The following is an 18656-nucleotide window of genomic DNA, read 5'->3' as shown; positions in this document are numbered from 1 at the left end:
AATTCAGTAATGTTTAGAATTGTTAAAAATCACATTGTTATTGACATCAGAAGAACTATCCTACACTTTACAATAATCGTCGTGAACAACGCTGTTTTTCAGATATTTTTAAAGCAGCGCACTTTAAAATCCGTATCTTCTGAAAGTAAATAAAGGAGAGTCATCTGCTCAGTTAATATATATGGTAGAAGCAATAATTAAAAGCACACACTTATCTTGCGAAATATAAAGATTGTATTTAACTTTCGTGTTCCTCTGCTTCGATTGACGCGTCGTTCGTTGGAACATGCCAATCGTCCGCCATTAAGTCGAACTCGGTTACAGTTACGTCAGGTTGAACCACAGATTTGGTGAAATCATTTCAAACTTACTTCGAGTCATTTTTGATTGAACAGAAATCTTCTTGAAATCGGTTGCTTTCATGAGTTAATCGGTGAAATGTTTATCTATTTTTTCCTGTTTAAGTTACTAGTTACAACTTTTTAACCATTTAAGAACAATATAAATAACAGTTTAAAAGCTGAAGGAATAGCTAAATTGTGTAAGAAAATTCTTAAAAAAACCACTCCACACAATGTAAAATGAAAGTCTTTCATAATTCTCGCAAAATTTCTAGTAATAAGTTGGAAAGCTTAAGTAGTCATTTAAAAATATGATAAATTATTCATCTGAAACCACTTGCTTCAATTAGATGCATATAAATTCAGTTAATTCTTATAATTTTAAATAAACGTCTTACAAAGCTGTTTTTAAAACCATTGTTTCAGTTAAAAGTAACGTCATCTATATATTTGACGGATTAAGTAAATACTTTAGATATTTACAACTGATCTTAATCGTCATAAAGTAAATTAACGCATTTTCACTTGACTTTTAAATTTGAATTAAAAAATTCTCACTCAATAATCACGTATACAACTCTAGTAAAACGAAGTTAATCATGCTATTTTCATTATTAATATAAAAAATAGTTTTCAAATTTATAATTTCGTAATTCTGCTTTTTTTTCTAATTGCTAATGTGGGATTCTGATTTTAGGGAGTCAACTGAAGAGAACAATGCAGCGTCCAATGGATCCAGGAGAGCCTGGACGGTAGCCACATATTTCATGGCAGCTAGAAGAATCATCGCTGGTTATCTGGTGTTAAAACCAGCAGGAAGTAAGAAACACTTGTACTATAAATTAAATTTTAACTGTTAAGACCGTGCTGAGTTTGGCAAGTTTACACTGTTAGAATTTTCATTCTAAAGTCAACAGAAATCTCTCCATCCAATTTACGTGAAGTTTACGATGCGGAATATTTTTTACCTTTACGGTTTTGAAACCGTTTACAACTTATACGGTTAAAAACGATAAATAAAAACTATATATTTTGCAAGCATTTAAAGCTAGCAAGGTTTCAAAACTATAAAAATGAAACTTATGAATATTGAAGTTAGGATGTATTATGATTTTTGTTAGGTAATAGACATTTGTGTTAAGTGAAAGTTGAGTTGCGCTTTGTCGAGTAAGCCATTGAATGTGTCTTAATTAGTTTATCTAGTAGTTTTATCTATCTAGACAGATGGGAAATTTGAGTTCAGCATTTCATGAAATTTCGTGACCTTTTTGAGTTAAGAAGCTCTGTGGTGCTACCATCTATGTGGGAATGGAAGATCCACATAGTCTAGGATCAAGTAATTAAAGAAATCGAGTAAATATTGTGATGCCAACTCTGGGATTCGAATCCCCCCTTAGTCAACCATGAGATTGACAGATTTGTTCTCTTAACTACAGTATGCACGTACCAATTGGAAACTAAGTGGCTTCATAAGAATTAGTATATTAGTATATAGAATAAGTGGCTTCATGTTCAGAATTAGAGAATAAAATTTTTGCTGTTTAACCGTATTAATTTAAAAAAAGTCAATAAACGATTTTTCTCGCAGTTAACAGTTCGAATACCATCTTTTTTATGAATATTTTGCTTTGATAGATTGTGATACAATAACTATTAAATATACTGATAATAAATATTTTTTCCGAGGAACTGTAACAGTTTAACAATGCGAATTTTCTGTCATAATCGGAATTTTACAGATCAACATGAAGAGAATACCTTGAACTCTTATGCGTTATAAAAATGAATCTTCAGTTGTTGTTGTTTCTATTGCGAATGTCAGCATGCCTGCCTTGGAAACCAACCGAATTTTAAGTCAGAGGGTGCGTTTCTTGTTTTTCAGAGGTGCCATTTAAAGCCAAGGATACAATTTCAATCACACATGCACGTCACAGCCCATATCAAAAGGTTGGCCCATCCATACATCGATTCATTCATCAACAGATCGCAATTTTGACATGATCCAAAGAACGATCAATCTCTATCAGTGCTCTCCAGAAGTATTGATTTGTTATGGAAGCTCGCGGGACTTTGTGACCCAGACAGATTTAACGTGCACCCGTTATCATTTAATATGCGGGTTTCCTCAGCCTGTGGGATTCGAAAATGACTCTTTTAACTAAAACTTGCAAATTATGTAACTGCTTACTTGATATGAAGATGATATGAGGTGATAATGAAGATGTATTTTGTAGGGGTATCCTTTTAAAACCAAGAAGTCTATTCTTTGAACATGTTTTTGAAACTTTCACGAAAAAGCTGCTTATGAATAGCGTAGTGCACATAAAATTCCTCTAAAAAAATTCTGAGGGTTGCATTATTCTGACGTACTTCAAAAGTGAAAATTTTCATTGCTTGATAACCGAATTAAATTTTGTTGGATTAAGGAATTTGAGGTTTAACGGGATGTCAAAAAAATTGTCTTTATTACTGGAATATCGGTAAAACTCAGATAAGAAATTATTAAGTAAATAAGTATTTCATAGCTAAATAAAATAAAATAAAAACAATAGCAATTAAATAAAATAAAAATAAAATAAAATAAAAACAATGAAATGAAATAAAAATAAAATAAAATAAAAACAATGAAATAAAATAAAACAAGCAAACAAAATGAAATAAAAAATAAAATAAACTGAAACAAAACAAGCAAATTAAATAAAATAAGGTAAATAAAATTAAGAATTGAAACTCAAAAGTAAAAAACATAAAAAAGAAACAATTAGGAGCTTTAGTCCTCTACTTGAAAGTCACTTAAAGATTTTATCCGTGGGTAAGCTTGGATCTTTGTCTCATTGGTATTCAAAATTTATTTATAGTTTTTTAGATGTTGTTGAATTTATATGCAGTTCCTATTATTACGGTCATTATTATGCCATTGAATAATCTGAAATTTAATTTTGTGCTTTTAAGCGAAATTAATGTAGATTGATGCAGTTTTTTTTTCAGTAGCAGCAGTGTACTAAATCTGGTGCACTTTTACTGCTCTGCGTATAATTATAGGTTTTTCAGATTTTACTCTAAAATGAGTATTGTTTAATATTCTATAAAAGAAAGGTAAAAATTTTGCTATTAGCAGATATTTTGAATTAATTAAGTTACTAATTTGGGTAAAATAGGCTAAGACTAAAATCATTATGTTTTAGGGTATCATTCAAATATACTAATAGGTCTAAGAATATCTAAAATTAACTACATAATCCAGCATCTTATTATGTTGAAATTTTGAGAATTGATAGTTATTAAGGATACAAGGAATAAGGATATATTTTTTTAAAAATAAATAAAATAACTTTAAAAAGGAGTTTTGGTGTTAATTTAAGGCAACAATTTTAAAGATTACGATTTTAATTCAATTTAAATGAACAACCTGATTCATTTTAATGAATTCAATTTCAGAGTTTCAGCAGTGTTCATTTAAGCAACTTTTAACTTGTAACTTTTCATGATTATAAATGTGTGTTCGATTTCTTTAAGATCAAGTGTAGTAAATTTTGGTGGGTTGCTTAAGTAGTTGAAAGATTCTGTGCATTAAGTTGGTATTCTCTGCATATCTAATAATAGTTATATTTCAATTAAAAAGTCATTTCTTAAAATCTACTGCACCAATCTTCTTTATGTTCTTCCTTTTACGGTAGTTTTCAACTATAGGCTTTCCTAAGATATTTTAGTCATTCAGTTTTCTCTTTTAGTTTTAATTATGTTTAAAGTAAATGTTTTGAAAAAAAGTTATTAATTTTTAAATTTTTTATTTCAATATTTCAATATCCAAATTTCAAATAAATCTCGTGATAAAGTTTTGAAATATCAATACTGAAATTTCTTGGAACTAAATATTAGAATAATGTAGAATAAAATTCTATCTGAAAGAATATTTTTTCCTTCTTAAATTACTCATTCATAAAATTTAAAATGTGCTAAAATACAATTCACACTCATAAATTAATGATAATAATCATGTGTAAAATTAAATGAATTCATCCTAATTTTTTTATGCCCTAGCAATTTTAGATTGTTATTATTACATAAATTATTACTTTTATTATTTAAATGTTTTTTTTTATTATTTCGATGATTTTTTATTATTTAGATATTTTATTTTGTTACTACTGATTGTAAATATTTCGCACTGTTTGTATATAATTCGTACATAAAACATCACAATGTGTTTTAAAGAGACCCGAATGCAAGAATGGCTATAATTTTAATTGTAAAAATCATTGATTCATTAATCAATTTCCAATTTCACTCAAAGGAATGTTTTTTGAAGCATTTTTACATTTCTTTTTATTCCATCTGTTCATTTTATTTTCGTTTAAGCTTACATTCATTTAGAAAAATAAACTAATAGATTAAATAAATAATCATAGTAAATAAACAGTGACAATTCGTTATAAAAAGCGATAATGATTTTTTTTTAATTATTTCGAGGAGATGATAAAACTCATTTACGAGATGAAGAGCGTTTCAAATAAAAAAAATTCGTTTAATTTCCGTATCTAATAAAACTTAAATAAGAAGACAGCTACAGTGTAAAAACGACAGAGCACCAAACATACTTGATTAAATTACATAATTAAATTGTTGTTTGTGAAAGAAAGTTTTTATATTTTTTTTCGTGTTTATTTTAAACTTTGTTTTTTTTCCGTTTTTCTCTTTTTAAAAAATTATCGTTAAGAGGTTTATTAGCTAAATAAACATAAGAAAATATCTCTTTATTTATTTTTCAGGTTATGAAATTTTTTTAACGACTGGTTTAACATTCGTTAGTTTATAAAGAAACATTTAAAATTGCGCCATTTGAAAAAATAATAAAGTTAAAGGAAAAAAAAGTTTATCAAAATTCTTTTCAGATTACACTAATATTTACGTTATTATAGTAATCAATAATTGCCATTTTATTAACCATAAAATAATGTAATTCATTGCTTTAATATTTTAAAACAGTAAATAAGTTTGCTGTATCTGTTCAATTCTCTTATTTCAAAAGTTTTTGAAATAATTGTCGAAGTCTAAAAAATTTATTTTTAAGACTTGGCACAAAGCCAAAATCTATACTTTGTCTCCCCAACTGTGTCAGTTTATTTTATACATTTCCGACCTCAAACTTATAAAAATTTCATAAGGTACCAAAAAAAGTTTCTCATCCGTCAGTTTTATTACCAGTAATAAAAAAAGTTCCATAAATTGAATATGCGTGATGAAAACTCTACTCTCGGCTCAGAGAAATTGTCATGACTTTTATTTTCGTTTGTAAATAAAAATATTTTGTGAAGTCTTATTTTTTTGTTACCTCATCATAAATCGCATACTTTAACTACTCAGCTTTGTGTAATAATAAAACTCAAATTCTTGTGCTAGAATAAAAGTTAAATACTTTTTTTTAAAACTTCCCCGAAGAAATGAAATGTCGTAGTTAGAAAAATGCTACATGCAAGATTAATTAGCAATTTATTTTTAAAAAAGTGCATGCTTTTGGTAGCAATGTGATCTTGCAGCTAATTTTGTTCGCAGATTTTTAACCATTGAAATAAAAAAATATTAAAAAAAGTTATAAGTGTGAAACATAATAAGAATAGTATTTGAATAGTGAAGAGTTTGTGATACATTATTAAAGTATCACCAACTTCGAATAAGATGTTATATCTCTTTCTATTATCCCTTTCTATCAACTCTTTCTATTATTCTATCTCTTTCTATTATCCCTTTCTATAACTCTTTCTATTATTCTATCTCTTTCTATTATCCTTTTCTATCAACTCTTTCTATTATTCTATCTCTTTCTATTATCCCTTTCTATCAACTCTTTCTATTATTCTATCTCTTTCTATTATTGATAGAATAATACTTCACACAAGTAAAATGAGCAATTAAAAATTTTTTTCTGAGATCCGTAACTTTGATATAAAATATACCGTTTGTGAAATATTATTATGAATATAATATCTAATTTTAAAATGCTGAAAAATCCCCATTAATTTTAAAAGACTATTCTTCATACCTATTACAAATTTTTGTGCATTTATATTTTTTATTTATTGTATCACTTTTAGAAAACAATTTCAAAACAGTGAACTATTAAATATTATGCTGTAATCATTATACTCAAACTTAGCACATTTACCTGCTTCTCTCATGTTAAATTAAAAAGAAACCTCCTATCAAGACGCCAAACTTTTTTAACTAAAATTTATTTTTTATTACGTTATTTAACTCGATTAGTTTCTTTTCTGGAAGAAAAATAATTTACAAATGCTGAAAAAAAAACTATTTGATTAAGATTTTCTGATAAACTTTACTTTTCTTAACTTATTTCCTGATGTTTATTTTGTGTTTTGAAATGCCTGTGCATAACCAAGATAAGGAATGAAAAAAAGACAGTAAGATATATTTTGCGAAGAGATATTACTTATTAATGTTTAAGAAAGATAACAAAAAGAACAAGCTAAAAGTTTTATCTTATTATACTGTGTACACAGCTATTATTTATTCGTTTTAAAAATAAAAATATAGTTTTATTTCATTCTCTAGAAGTACTTTAATAAAAAATTTTCTTCATTATTTAGTACATTACAAATAAGCAAGTCTAAATTAAATTACAACGCAAAATGTCTCGTAATGACTGCCTTTAATGCATATTTTTAGAATCTTCGTAATTTATTTAGAAAAAAATATAAACATTAGTGTTCACAAATAAATGCTATGTAAGAACGAAACACAAAATTGTTATCAAAATCTCACGCAAGAAAGGCTGAAATAAAATTAAGAACCATGCATTAGAAATGCCCTTTTCTTCTTCGGATAACCATACTGGTTTCAATGTATTTATTGATCCCTTACTCAATGAAAAGTCATCATGATTTAATAGTATTTTTGCAATGATTTAATAGTATTTTTGCATCATGATTTATAGTATTTTTATTAAGTTGCAAATATTAATTTGCAACTTATTAAGTATAAACTATTTGTTTTGACTTCCTGCAATGATTCTAAAATAGTATATTAAGAGTGTCTATTACAAAATAACCAGTATTTGAAAAAAATTTTAATTTCCAATGTCAGTTATTATATCATTGCTGGTAGCGGGTTTATATTTATATTTATAATTATATTTATATTTATAATTATATTTATATTTATAATTATATTTATATTTGATAATTACTATATATACATACATAAATACAATTATAAATATGCTGTAAAAATTCCGGATCGAAATTTTGTAAAATCTACAGGCACTCATGGTGACAGTACTTTTTACTCCCTTTTACCTCCCTTTAAACTCCTTTCTACCGAGCTATTTTACGGAATGAGAAATTTGATATACCGTAATTTTATCAGTTTTACTGTAAAATCACTGAATCACTATAATTAGATAATTTTTACTGCAAAAATGCAAAATTTTTTAGTGTAATTTGGTCCAAATTTTCTTTCAGTATGGATCATTATGACATTATATCTCTTGCCAACATTCAATTTCCTATTCTTGCGATAATTTAAATAAGGTCAATAAGGCCTTCTAAGTACGTGATTTAAAAGCAATAAACTAAATATATCATTAACATTATGATTAACAGTTCAATTTGAATGCGTAAAATGTCATTCCACTCCCTTGCTACTAATCTTCTAGTGAGACATTAAAAGTAAATTCTGAATATGAATACAAAATACTATAAATACTCCAATATATAGCGCATATTTTTGCAACTGTAAGTAGCTATAAGACCAACAGGCATATATTTATATATATATATATGTGTTTATATTTANACTATAAATATATATATATATATATAGTGCATTTCATATTATCCTTCTAATAATTTCATAACTCATCAGGAAAACTCTGGCTTCTAGGTAACTTGTCCCTCTGGCCCCTAGCTATAAGTAAATATTATTAAATTGACTTTTAAGAGGCCATATATTTGAGTTAAATAGTAATAAATAATTTGCATGAATTCCTATTCTTAGATATACAGGCAAAATTTATTAAATTTTCAGTTTGCAGGTTATTGATTTTTGCATCCGAATCAGCTAGAAAGTGAGAATATTTTTTATTAGTCGTCACTAATACTCCTCCTACATTTTTTTTTTCATAATTTAGTTTTTGTTTTACTTTAATCTTTCAAAGGACTATTTTTTTAAAAAAAAAAACTAATTTAAAGTAGTCATTAATTCAAACTAGATTTAGGCAAAATACTATTTTTCAGCATTAATTAAATGGCATACTTGTTGAAACTTATTCACTGCACCAAACATGCAAGATATCATGGTTCTATGCAAAAAAATATGGTATAACCTTAATCTTAACCTTAATATATATATATATATATATATAACCAAACCATAATTTCCAAATTTTTGTATCACTGTAAAACATTTTACTGCGCTAACACTAGAAATGGTGACAACTACTTTACACCAAACAAAAACAGCTCCACTCGTAGTGAACAGCAAAAATGATCTTTACTCTACTTGGTTAAAGTAGTTGCCACTATTTTTAGTTTTCAGTAGCATTGATATGTATAATTACTATAAGATAAGATAAGATACACACAAAAATCAGTGAAATTATTTTACAATATAATATAAAGTAAGAATGAATAATTTAGGATGCATATGTACACTAATTCTTGAAATAAAATTAGTTTGTAAATCAAACATACGCGTAGTACAGAGAGAGATTTAAAAACTAAAATATAAATATTTTATTGCACAACTAAAAATATACATGCGTGTGCATAGCAGCATGGCAGATAATAACTCTAACTCTCACCGACTTGTATTCAAATGTTATTAATTTACAGACGATATCAAAGAGTGCCAACATTAATGTTTTCCAAAAAGAAAATATTTAACATCTGGTGTAAAAGCTCTTGAGATAGGTGTAAACTTTACAGATTATAACAGTTTTAGATTTATTGACACATTTTAAATTGTATATAAAACCTCGAATTGGTGAGAAATTGCCTCTTTACTTAATTTTTTTAAGTTTTTCAACATCAAATTTAGAGAGATATTACCCCCAAAGTTTATACAGTGTGCATATTGTAACTTTTAATAAATTTTGGCTACCTGAATAAAGTGAATTAATGTAAATGAGTAATTAAGTATTAAGCAACTAAATCTTTTTTTTAATATCCTATGTACTAAGGATAATTAGTTAATTGAAGTTCATTGTTTAAGATAAAATAGGCGCCTTTTTATATAGTTCCACAATTTAGAATTTGAAATCAATGTAAAGATTCTGTATTTCCGGGGTTTAATATATTGTGGTGAAGACGTAACAACAGATCGACGACCTGTATCAACGCTGTCAACTTAAACACCTGCTAGAATTTATATTTCCGCAAAAAAAGACATTGTGGATGTAGATTTCGATATGTCGATGAACTCCGTAACAAAGTAAAAGAGTGTGAAGCAAACGAATGTTCTTTAAGAACAAATAAAATGATGAATTAGATCATCAGTTCACTTAACTTAACATTGTTTTTATTGAAATCGAAAAAGGCAATTACAAAGATAACATCCTTAGATTTTGCGGTGACACTTCGTTCTTGCCATTGAAATTGGGAATCCATAATGCGGAAATGATAGATTCTAAACAAATAATGGTTTTAATTTAGTCTCTTTTTCTTTAAAAAACAAATGTGAAATTACTTACGAAGATAATTTTTCTTATTATAATCATTTCTCTAAATAAATGAAATACGTAATTCTGAAGTAAAAGTCTCACCTTCAAAGAATTTAGTTACTTTAAAGGGTCACTATACACTGTAAAAATTTCCAGCTCGAATTACGGTATGAAGTATCGGAATTTTGGGTGCGTCATCCTTAAAACTCATTTTACTGTAAAACCATTTTTATTGTAGACTATTATAACGTAATTTTCACAGAAATATTTATATAGTTAAAGTTAATCGGTGATTTTAAGTTAATTATCACTGTAAAAATTACAGTATATCAGATGTTTTGTTTTCCAGATCGAGTTACGGTATAAAGTATCGGAATTTTGGGTGCGTCATCCGTAAAATTCAATTTACTGTAAAACCATTTTTACTGTAAAATATTATACCGTAATTTTCACAGAAATATTTATATGGTTAAAGTTATTCGGGGATTTTAAGTTAATTATCACTGTAAAAATTACAGTATATCGGATTTTTTGTTCCATAACATGTTCCGGTAAAAAAAGATTTTACGGTTCAAAGTACCGGCACCCTGAGGGCTGGTATTTTTTACAGTAATTTGATCTGGATTTTCTTCAGTGTACTTTAAAAATGAATGAAAAATCGGAACCTTTTGTTATTACTTACATTAGGACCTATTAGAATTTCAAACAATCCATTGCTTTATCAGCATAAGTTATGTGTGATTTGAGACAACAAAACATTCGACGCGGAATTTCCAAGTGCTTTTTATCATTAATGTTTTTCTTTCTATTTATATATTACTTGAATTCCAGAAGATTTCTTTTCTGTTGAAGATAGATCTTTGAAGTCAAATTTTTTTGACCATTATCACTTATACCTTATAACACTGCGCATTGAGTAAGCTTTCCATAAATCTCTAAAACATTTTAACATACAAAGAAAAGCGAATGAAATAAGTGTAAACAACACTTTTGATATATTTTTTCATATTGTGCATAATTAACAATGGAAATATTCTAATTTATATGTAATGAAACGACAGTGATCATTCAGAAAAAAATTCTTTTCGGAAATAGGAAAAAATAAAAAAATAATAACGTAAATATTTTTAAATTTCTAAAAATCTAAATAATGTAAAATGCTTTTAATTCAAGGAAATAAGTCATTTGATTCCAGTTAATAGGGTATCCACATAAATGTCAACAAACTATTTTTCTTTTCGATATTTTTTTATCAAAAGACATTTTACTTAAAGATAATCAGCAAGTTAATAATTTATTTTAAAATACCATATTTTTAAATTTAATATATAAATATGTGAAGTAAGAAAATGAACAAAGACATTCAGTTTTCGCCACTTTAGAGACTTTATTAGAGAAGCGAAACAGTCGCCTCGAACTGTGATCGATAACTTTCGAGTGGGTGGCTACACTTCCTTATTTTTATTTCTTAATGCAATTCTGATTTTATTTAAATGTCGACAATTAAATACTAGAAATATATAAAAATTAATGTAACAATTATTTTCTGTTACACTGCCTCATTCAATTTTTAATGCAAAATTAAATACTATAGGCGAAAATTAAATGCTATGGTTAAATAAGAATTAATGTTTATGTTATTTCTCTGTAATACCACTTCATTCACTTCCCTATTATTTTATATGCAAGTCTGATTTAATTTAAATGGCGAAAATAAAATACTATAGTTAAATAAGAATTAATACTTATGTTTTTTCTCTGTAATACCACTTCATTCACTTCCCTATTATTTTTAATGCAAGTCTGATTTAATTCAAATGACGAAAATTAAACACTATAGTTAAATAAGAATTAATATTGCAGCTATTTTCTACTATACCACTTCATTCGTGTTCGATTTAATTTAATTTTATATGTAATTAAAAACTTTATATACATTAGTTATCATACTACAATTTTCTTAGAATTTTATTTAAAGCGTAACTCGGAAGGTAATAAAGAAGGAATTAAATATTTTGATATTTGAGATTTCTACTGGTTATGGTAAAAGATGACCAGTTGGACCAAAAAATGACCACATTTTGCAAATTAGATCTGCCTGAAAAACAGTTATTTACATACTTCTGCTATAGATTCATCGTTTATTTTCATATGCAAAGTTAAATTAAAATATTTGATAAATTAAAATCAGAAAACCTATTCTTAATATCAATTATTTTATTGTATATTGATCTAATATAAAAACCAATGGAATAAAAGTGGAAATTCCCTACTCATACTTCCTCTGAATCTATTCAGTATAATATTTGCACACAAAGTAAAAAATGAGTCACAGAAATTTTGATTAAGAAGATTAAAAGCCTAAAACTGCAAACATCATCGCTATTATTAAAAACAAATAAGTTAATCTCGAGCGGTTGCAATTTCTGGAAAGTAGAATTAATTAAAGTTTAAAGTATTTTTTCGGAGACATAAACTTTTTTAAAAACAGGCCATGTTTATACTCTTTTCTACAACAGTTAAACCTGTTTACTTCATGGATCATAACTAAAACCCTTCTTTCAATTTTTAATTATCTTTCTTCAATTTTAATTAAATTCTAAAAAAATGAAGATTAAAAGAAAACAAAAAATCGATAATCCTTCTATATATTAATACGTGCGCCAGATATGCTACATTCTTAAACTTTACGTCTTGGGTGCATTGACGAACAATCTTTTTTTTAAAAGAAAATTTAGAATCAGACATACACACATTTCTTTTCACTTCGAGTTGGAGAATAGGGCTTCTATCATAGCTTTCCATTTCACTCTATTTGTGGCTAGACATTTTGCCTCTCCATGTCTTTCCTGTTTTCAATTCTTTTGCAATCGTACTGCGTCAAATAGTTTTAGGTCTTCATCTTTTTTCTGTTGCTCTGAAAATTCCAATCAAAAATTTGTTCTACTTTGAACTTTTAAGGTTTTCTTAAAACATGACGAATTTATTTCCATTTATGTTTTTTAATTTCCTGATCATTTGTTTTCTCCTCTGCTACTCTAAAGGCTTCTGCATTGCAAATTTTATGGAACCACTTGATACGCAAGATTCTTCTTAAACAGTCGTTAATGAATTAATGAATACTTGAAGTTTTTTATGCCATTAGTGCCATGTCTTAGATCCATATAGTAGGACAGATTTTACATTAATATTGAAAACTCTAATTTTTGTTGAATTTGTTATATTTTTGTTATTTTTAGAATCATCGTCTAAAAAGGCACGCATTTTGGTATCACAAATTTTCATTTAATGAAGGAAACAGCGCTGGGAAAAAAAGCCCGAAAACTACCTGAATATGATAGCATATACGGTGTTTTGGTAAAATTTACCGTGTCTGTGGGAATACCAAAATGTATGAAAAAATTTATCGAAGAGTTTTCGTAATGATTTTGGTAAAATTAACAATAATATATGAATAATGAAGTGTGATAACATTTGGCAAATATGGTTAAATATGGTAATTTTATTATGATACTTTAGTGCATGGTATGAAAATCATTCATACTGTTAAATTTACTTTTCACTTTTGTAATAAGAACTATAATTTTGAAAACCAGGCTTTTCGGTAAACTGCTACCATATGAATGGAAAAACTACGAAATGAATAACTTAAATACCGTATATTTTGATTTTATTAACAAGAGTTATAAGGTTTCTTTACCAAAAATGTCATTACCATACATTACGGTAATTATTAATTTTTGTTTTTTGAAGTTTATGTTTCCTAATAATTATTGTCAAAATTTGCATTTTTAAGTTAGTTCAGCATTAAATCTTTAATCGTAATTTAATTTGGCTACTAATTTGAGATCATTAAATAACTATCATTAAAACTAATCATTAAATAACTATAAAACAACTAATTTTGGGTCTATTTTAATGCAATTTTCGACAATAATTTTAAAAATTACGATAAAATTTTGATAATTTAGATTAAAAAAAAGTACTAATGCAAACTTTTAAAGGCTCTAGGAAACATCAATTACTATTAGATAAAGTGATTCAGAAAACATATTATTCGTACTACACTCGTCTTTTTATATACATTTAGTTATAGTGGTCGGTTGAGTCATATTATGGTAAAGATCACACAAAATATTACTACAATCTGAATTCAACCATCAAAATAAATAATTATCTACCATTAAGATAAATAATTATCGACCATTGTCCTTTAAGATTACTATCTTCTAATGTTAAGAAAAAGCAAAAAAATCTGCATTCAGTTTTTTTAAAATTTAGTAAATTTGCATTTTTCAAAAAGTCCTTATTTTTCCTCTGAGTGTAATGAAACTTACAAAGATGTCTGGTAAAAACTATTTTTTCAAAAAACCCTTTTATATCCAGAATTGACTTGTACATAATGCAACTTGTTTCAGAATGCAACATTTTGAAACCAATTGTTGAAAAAAATTCAGTAAAGATTATTTAGTTCATAAAACAAGCTCGAAGTTAAAATAAAAATTATTGAGCAAAATGAAATGAATTAATGAACATAAAAATTAATATTAGAATAAATAAACTATAAGAAACGTCGATTTATGGTTTTACTTCCTGATGGGGATACACGTAGGACTTTTTTGAACTGAAAAAATAGTTATAAATTTGAACTCTTTATAAAAGATTTTATTGTAGAATAACATCTTCTTTTTAAATATTTCTAGAAATTCTGATTTTCAAACCACATATTTATTATATCGAAAGATATATTTGTACTCAAAGCATAGTTTTACGAAGGGTTTTTTTTAAATATATTTTGTTTATATTATTTGCACATAAGAATTTTAATTGATAAAAAAATTCATTTTTTAATTTTGATTCCTCAAAAGGGAATCATAAAATGCATTCATTAGTTTTCAAGTGTAAAGAAATATTATTTTCCTCGTCAAAATTATGAATGCAAAGAAATTCATATTAGTAGAAAGATAAAAAACTTCCTTTTTTTTAAAGATTTTTTGTTAAAAAAAGAAATACGTCCATTTTAATCAGCTAAAATTTCCCCTGAGAGCCGTAACATTATCTCACCTGAAAAAATTTAAAAAGCGTAAATTGAATCTCATAACTGTCCCAAAGAGAATACATTTAAATTTTTTAGCACGGTTTAAAATATATTTTTTAAATTAACAATAATAACTTATTTTCGCAACACTTGCTTTTATAAAAATTTTATAAAGCATCCTTATGCCAAAAAGTAATTTTAATTTTATAACTAAAACAATATTTTTATTTGCTGTATTTATAGTTACAGACCGAAATTATTTTTAAATTGTATGGTGGTACAGCATCAAATGGTAGAAAACACTGCTAAGAATTTATTTATTTATACAAACTATGATTTGATTTGATTTTATAACCGGCATTGAGCAGCCAAATCCAAATCAAAGTTAATGACTATCAATGTTCAACCCCGTAGTTTTGTAATTTTGAACCTAATCCCGAAAACAAGGAAACTCCTGAATCAAACATTTGGCAAACTGCACTTTGAGGAGGACTTTTTTGATGGAACAAATCCGCATTTGCGTTACATGGAGAAGAAAACCATGAAACCTGCTACGGTTAGCCCAACGGTAAGGAGATTCTAACCTATGATCCATTTACTGAGGACATTTTGTGTAATTATTATGGTGGGTGCGAGTCGCGACCAGAATTCGTATCAACCAGCCAACGATGGGATTCGTATCTGTGTCACCTCATTGTGAGGCGAGCTCTTTATCCCCTAAACTAGTGCTCCCCACCCTTTTTATAGCCACGGACCGGTCAAAGTTTGATAATTTCACCTCGGTTCGCTGAGGAGAGGAGGAGAAGATGTTGATTTTTTATATATTAGATGGTTTTTATTCAATTAAACATACCTTCAAAGCAAAATACAGTCTCATGCCTGGTATAGATGCGGCTTTAGATGTCGGATCTTAATTTTAAGTTAATATCAGATTAAGTTTCATATCAGGTCTCAGAGTTAACCTCTCGCCCATAGAAAGTCGTACTAACCCGAGAGAAATACACCACAGTAAATAAAATGGAAATAATTTAATGTTCTTTGGGTGGCCCGGTACCATTTGAGTCACGGACCGATACCGGTCTGCGGCCCTGGCGTTGGGGACCACTGCCCCAAATGACCACGGTTCATAACTAATGATTGTCATAATATCTGTGAGGGTTAAAGGTTAAAAAAAAACTAAAATGCTCGGTTTTGAACGATGCTTTTCCTTCTAAAGAAATAATTTACGGCACTTAAGATAATAGGGCCAGAAATATTTTATAAACCTTAATCAAGTATGTTGTTTGAATTAAGTTAGTAAGAGGTTTGTTGTCGTTTATCGATCTCACTCTTAGACATTTGTATTTCATGAAGTGGAGAGATGTTTCATCAATTAAATTTTTACTTACAAAATGGAAATTTCATTCCAGAAAGTAATACTTAGGAAATGATACCTTAGGGCCATAGCAATTTCCTATGATGCTTACTTATTCTCTCGAATCAGAAAGTAATTAAACAAACATTTTTAATATTGTGGAATTAGATCAAACTAATCAAAAGATTTGATTAATTTGAACTAATAGATAAGATAGCCAACGGAAAATATTACAAAATATTTGTGTTTCAGTTGCATTTATAAAAAAAAAATTCCAAAGAAAATTTTGTTGAAAAGTACATTTCCCAGTACTTTTTACGGTAAAATTTTAGGCCATTATTTTTACGGTAATATGTACTGAATTACAGTGGTTTAGTATATACTACTGTAAAAATTCTGGTACATCAAATGTTTTTGTTCCTTAAAATTTTACGGTAAAAAAGGATTTTACAGGAAAAAGTACTGGCACCCTGAGAAGCAGTGCATTTTGCCTAAATTTTTCAGGAATTGTTTTACAATGTATCGGGAGATTAAAATTCAAAGATTGGCAAAAAAAATGAATTTAATGGAAAAAAACATAGTTATGTGTTGAAATGTAGCTACTGTAGGAAAAAAATTAAGTTTTGCTTGGAATGAATTTCAACAACCGTTTCCGTTACCGGACCTCCAGCAAAGCAATCTTAACTTAAAAATTAAAAATGCTTGTATTGTCATGTTTCCATACTATTTGAGGCTCTTCTACTTCTTTTCGACATTTTTTACATGTGTTCTTAAGATATTTTTTCAATTTATTCAATAATTTGTTCTTTAATGACTTGTTCTTGCTCTTAAATGTCTTATTCTTTAGAATTTTTATGCTAAAACCACAATTTTTTAACGAACTCACTTAATATATTTTCATAAAACGTTACAATGACATTTATAGAAGCTACCCACTTTTGACTTTTTTATAAGCAAAATTTTGTGTTGGCTACAAATCTACTAAATGGTTGATCCTTATTATCTTGATATTATAGAGCATAGCTTAAAAACCATTTATTCGGTTAAAACTACTTTTCATTTTTGTATTTTTACTAAATGTTTGGTAATAAGAACTGCATTGTGAAAACCAGAATTTCCGATAAACCGCTACCTTACAAACGGAAAAAAATATCCAATTAATAGTTTAAACACCGTATATTTTGTGGTTTTATTACCAGAATTATGTGGGAGTTTTTTTTCCAGAAATGTCATTAACATACAAGTATGGTAATTTTACCAGAATTTTTTTTTTCGCTGTCTGAATTTATCTTTCGTTGTTAGTTTTATCGCGTGTTTAACTAGAATATTGTTTAAATTTGCTTGAACATTAAAACGGTGCCGAGTTGCATTATATTATCATTCAAATTATTCTTTAAGGTTGAATGTACGCTTAAATGTTTATGGTTGTTTTGAATTAAAGCATTGTTTAATTTAACTCTTTATGAAGATTGCATTCATTTTTTAACGGTATCATATTTTGTTCCGATACTATGGTTTCTTGTTGAACTTGGTTTTCAGATAGTGTAAACTATTTAATTAATTTATTCTAAACAGAGCTCGTTCATGATTGTAATACTACATGAAATTGTAAACCAAAATAGCTTTCATTCTTACAATTATTTGCAGCAATTATTATCTACTGAAATGTATCACTTATTTAGTAGTAATATGCCGTTGCGATCAGATATCTGACGTCGCGAGTAGAAACATAGAAATTTATCGCAAGATATCAACCTTAAAATTACAATATGTATTCAAAATAATATTAAATTTAATTCAATAAAATTTTGAAAGAAATTTCTCTCCAGATATCAATTTACAATTACAATATGTATTTAAAAAAGTAGTAAATTTAATTCATTAAATTTTTAAAGAAATTCCTCGCCAAATATCAACCTTAAAATTGCAATATGTATTTAAAACAGCATAAAGCGTGTTTTATATTTTTATTTACCCTATATCAATCTTAAAAATGATTGATCTTCCATTATTGCTAGTTAATGGCCTTCAAATAATGTTGATACAAATTACTACCGTGTTTTTCCATTTTACTCTGACTCAATAAAGATACTCCTATCAATAACTCCCATCAACTTCAAAAACTACTCTCTTTTGAGTAATTTTGAAGAAGCAGCATGCCATGGTAACAATCTACTAGTTACGTCACTCCCACCTGTTGAAGTGGCTGAATCATCAAAGTGAAGGTTCTCCCTAGTGATATTAGAG

General features: G+C 27.3%; 1 protein-coding gene across 6 annotated transcripts in view; it reads left to right on the top strand.

Moving 5' to 3' along the window:
* Window positions 1-18656, top strand: part of LOC107451019 (uncharacterized) — a 222115-nt gene that overhangs the window by 52210 nt on the left and 151249 nt on the right. For all 6 annotated transcript variants that reach the window (XM_071187637.1, XM_071187638.1, XM_016066980.3 and 3 more), the window contains exon 2: window positions 1039-1160. In XM_071187637.1, coding sequence (XP_071043738.1) covers window positions 1109-1160 — 52 coding nt within the window. In that variant the 5' untranslated portion in view covers window positions 1039-1108. The remainder of the gene's footprint in view (window positions 1-1038; window positions 1161-18656) is intronic.

The sequence above is a fragment of the Parasteatoda tepidariorum genome, chromosome X1 (assembly GCF_043381705.1).
Source record: "Parasteatoda tepidariorum isolate YZ-2023 chromosome X1, CAS_Ptep_4.0, whole genome shotgun sequence".
Taxonomy (NCBI): domain Eukaryota; kingdom Metazoa; phylum Arthropoda; class Arachnida; order Araneae; family Theridiidae; genus Parasteatoda; species Parasteatoda tepidariorum.
The sequence above is the reverse complement of the archived record's forward strand: the minus strand, read 5'-3'. Positions and strand labels throughout refer to the sequence as shown.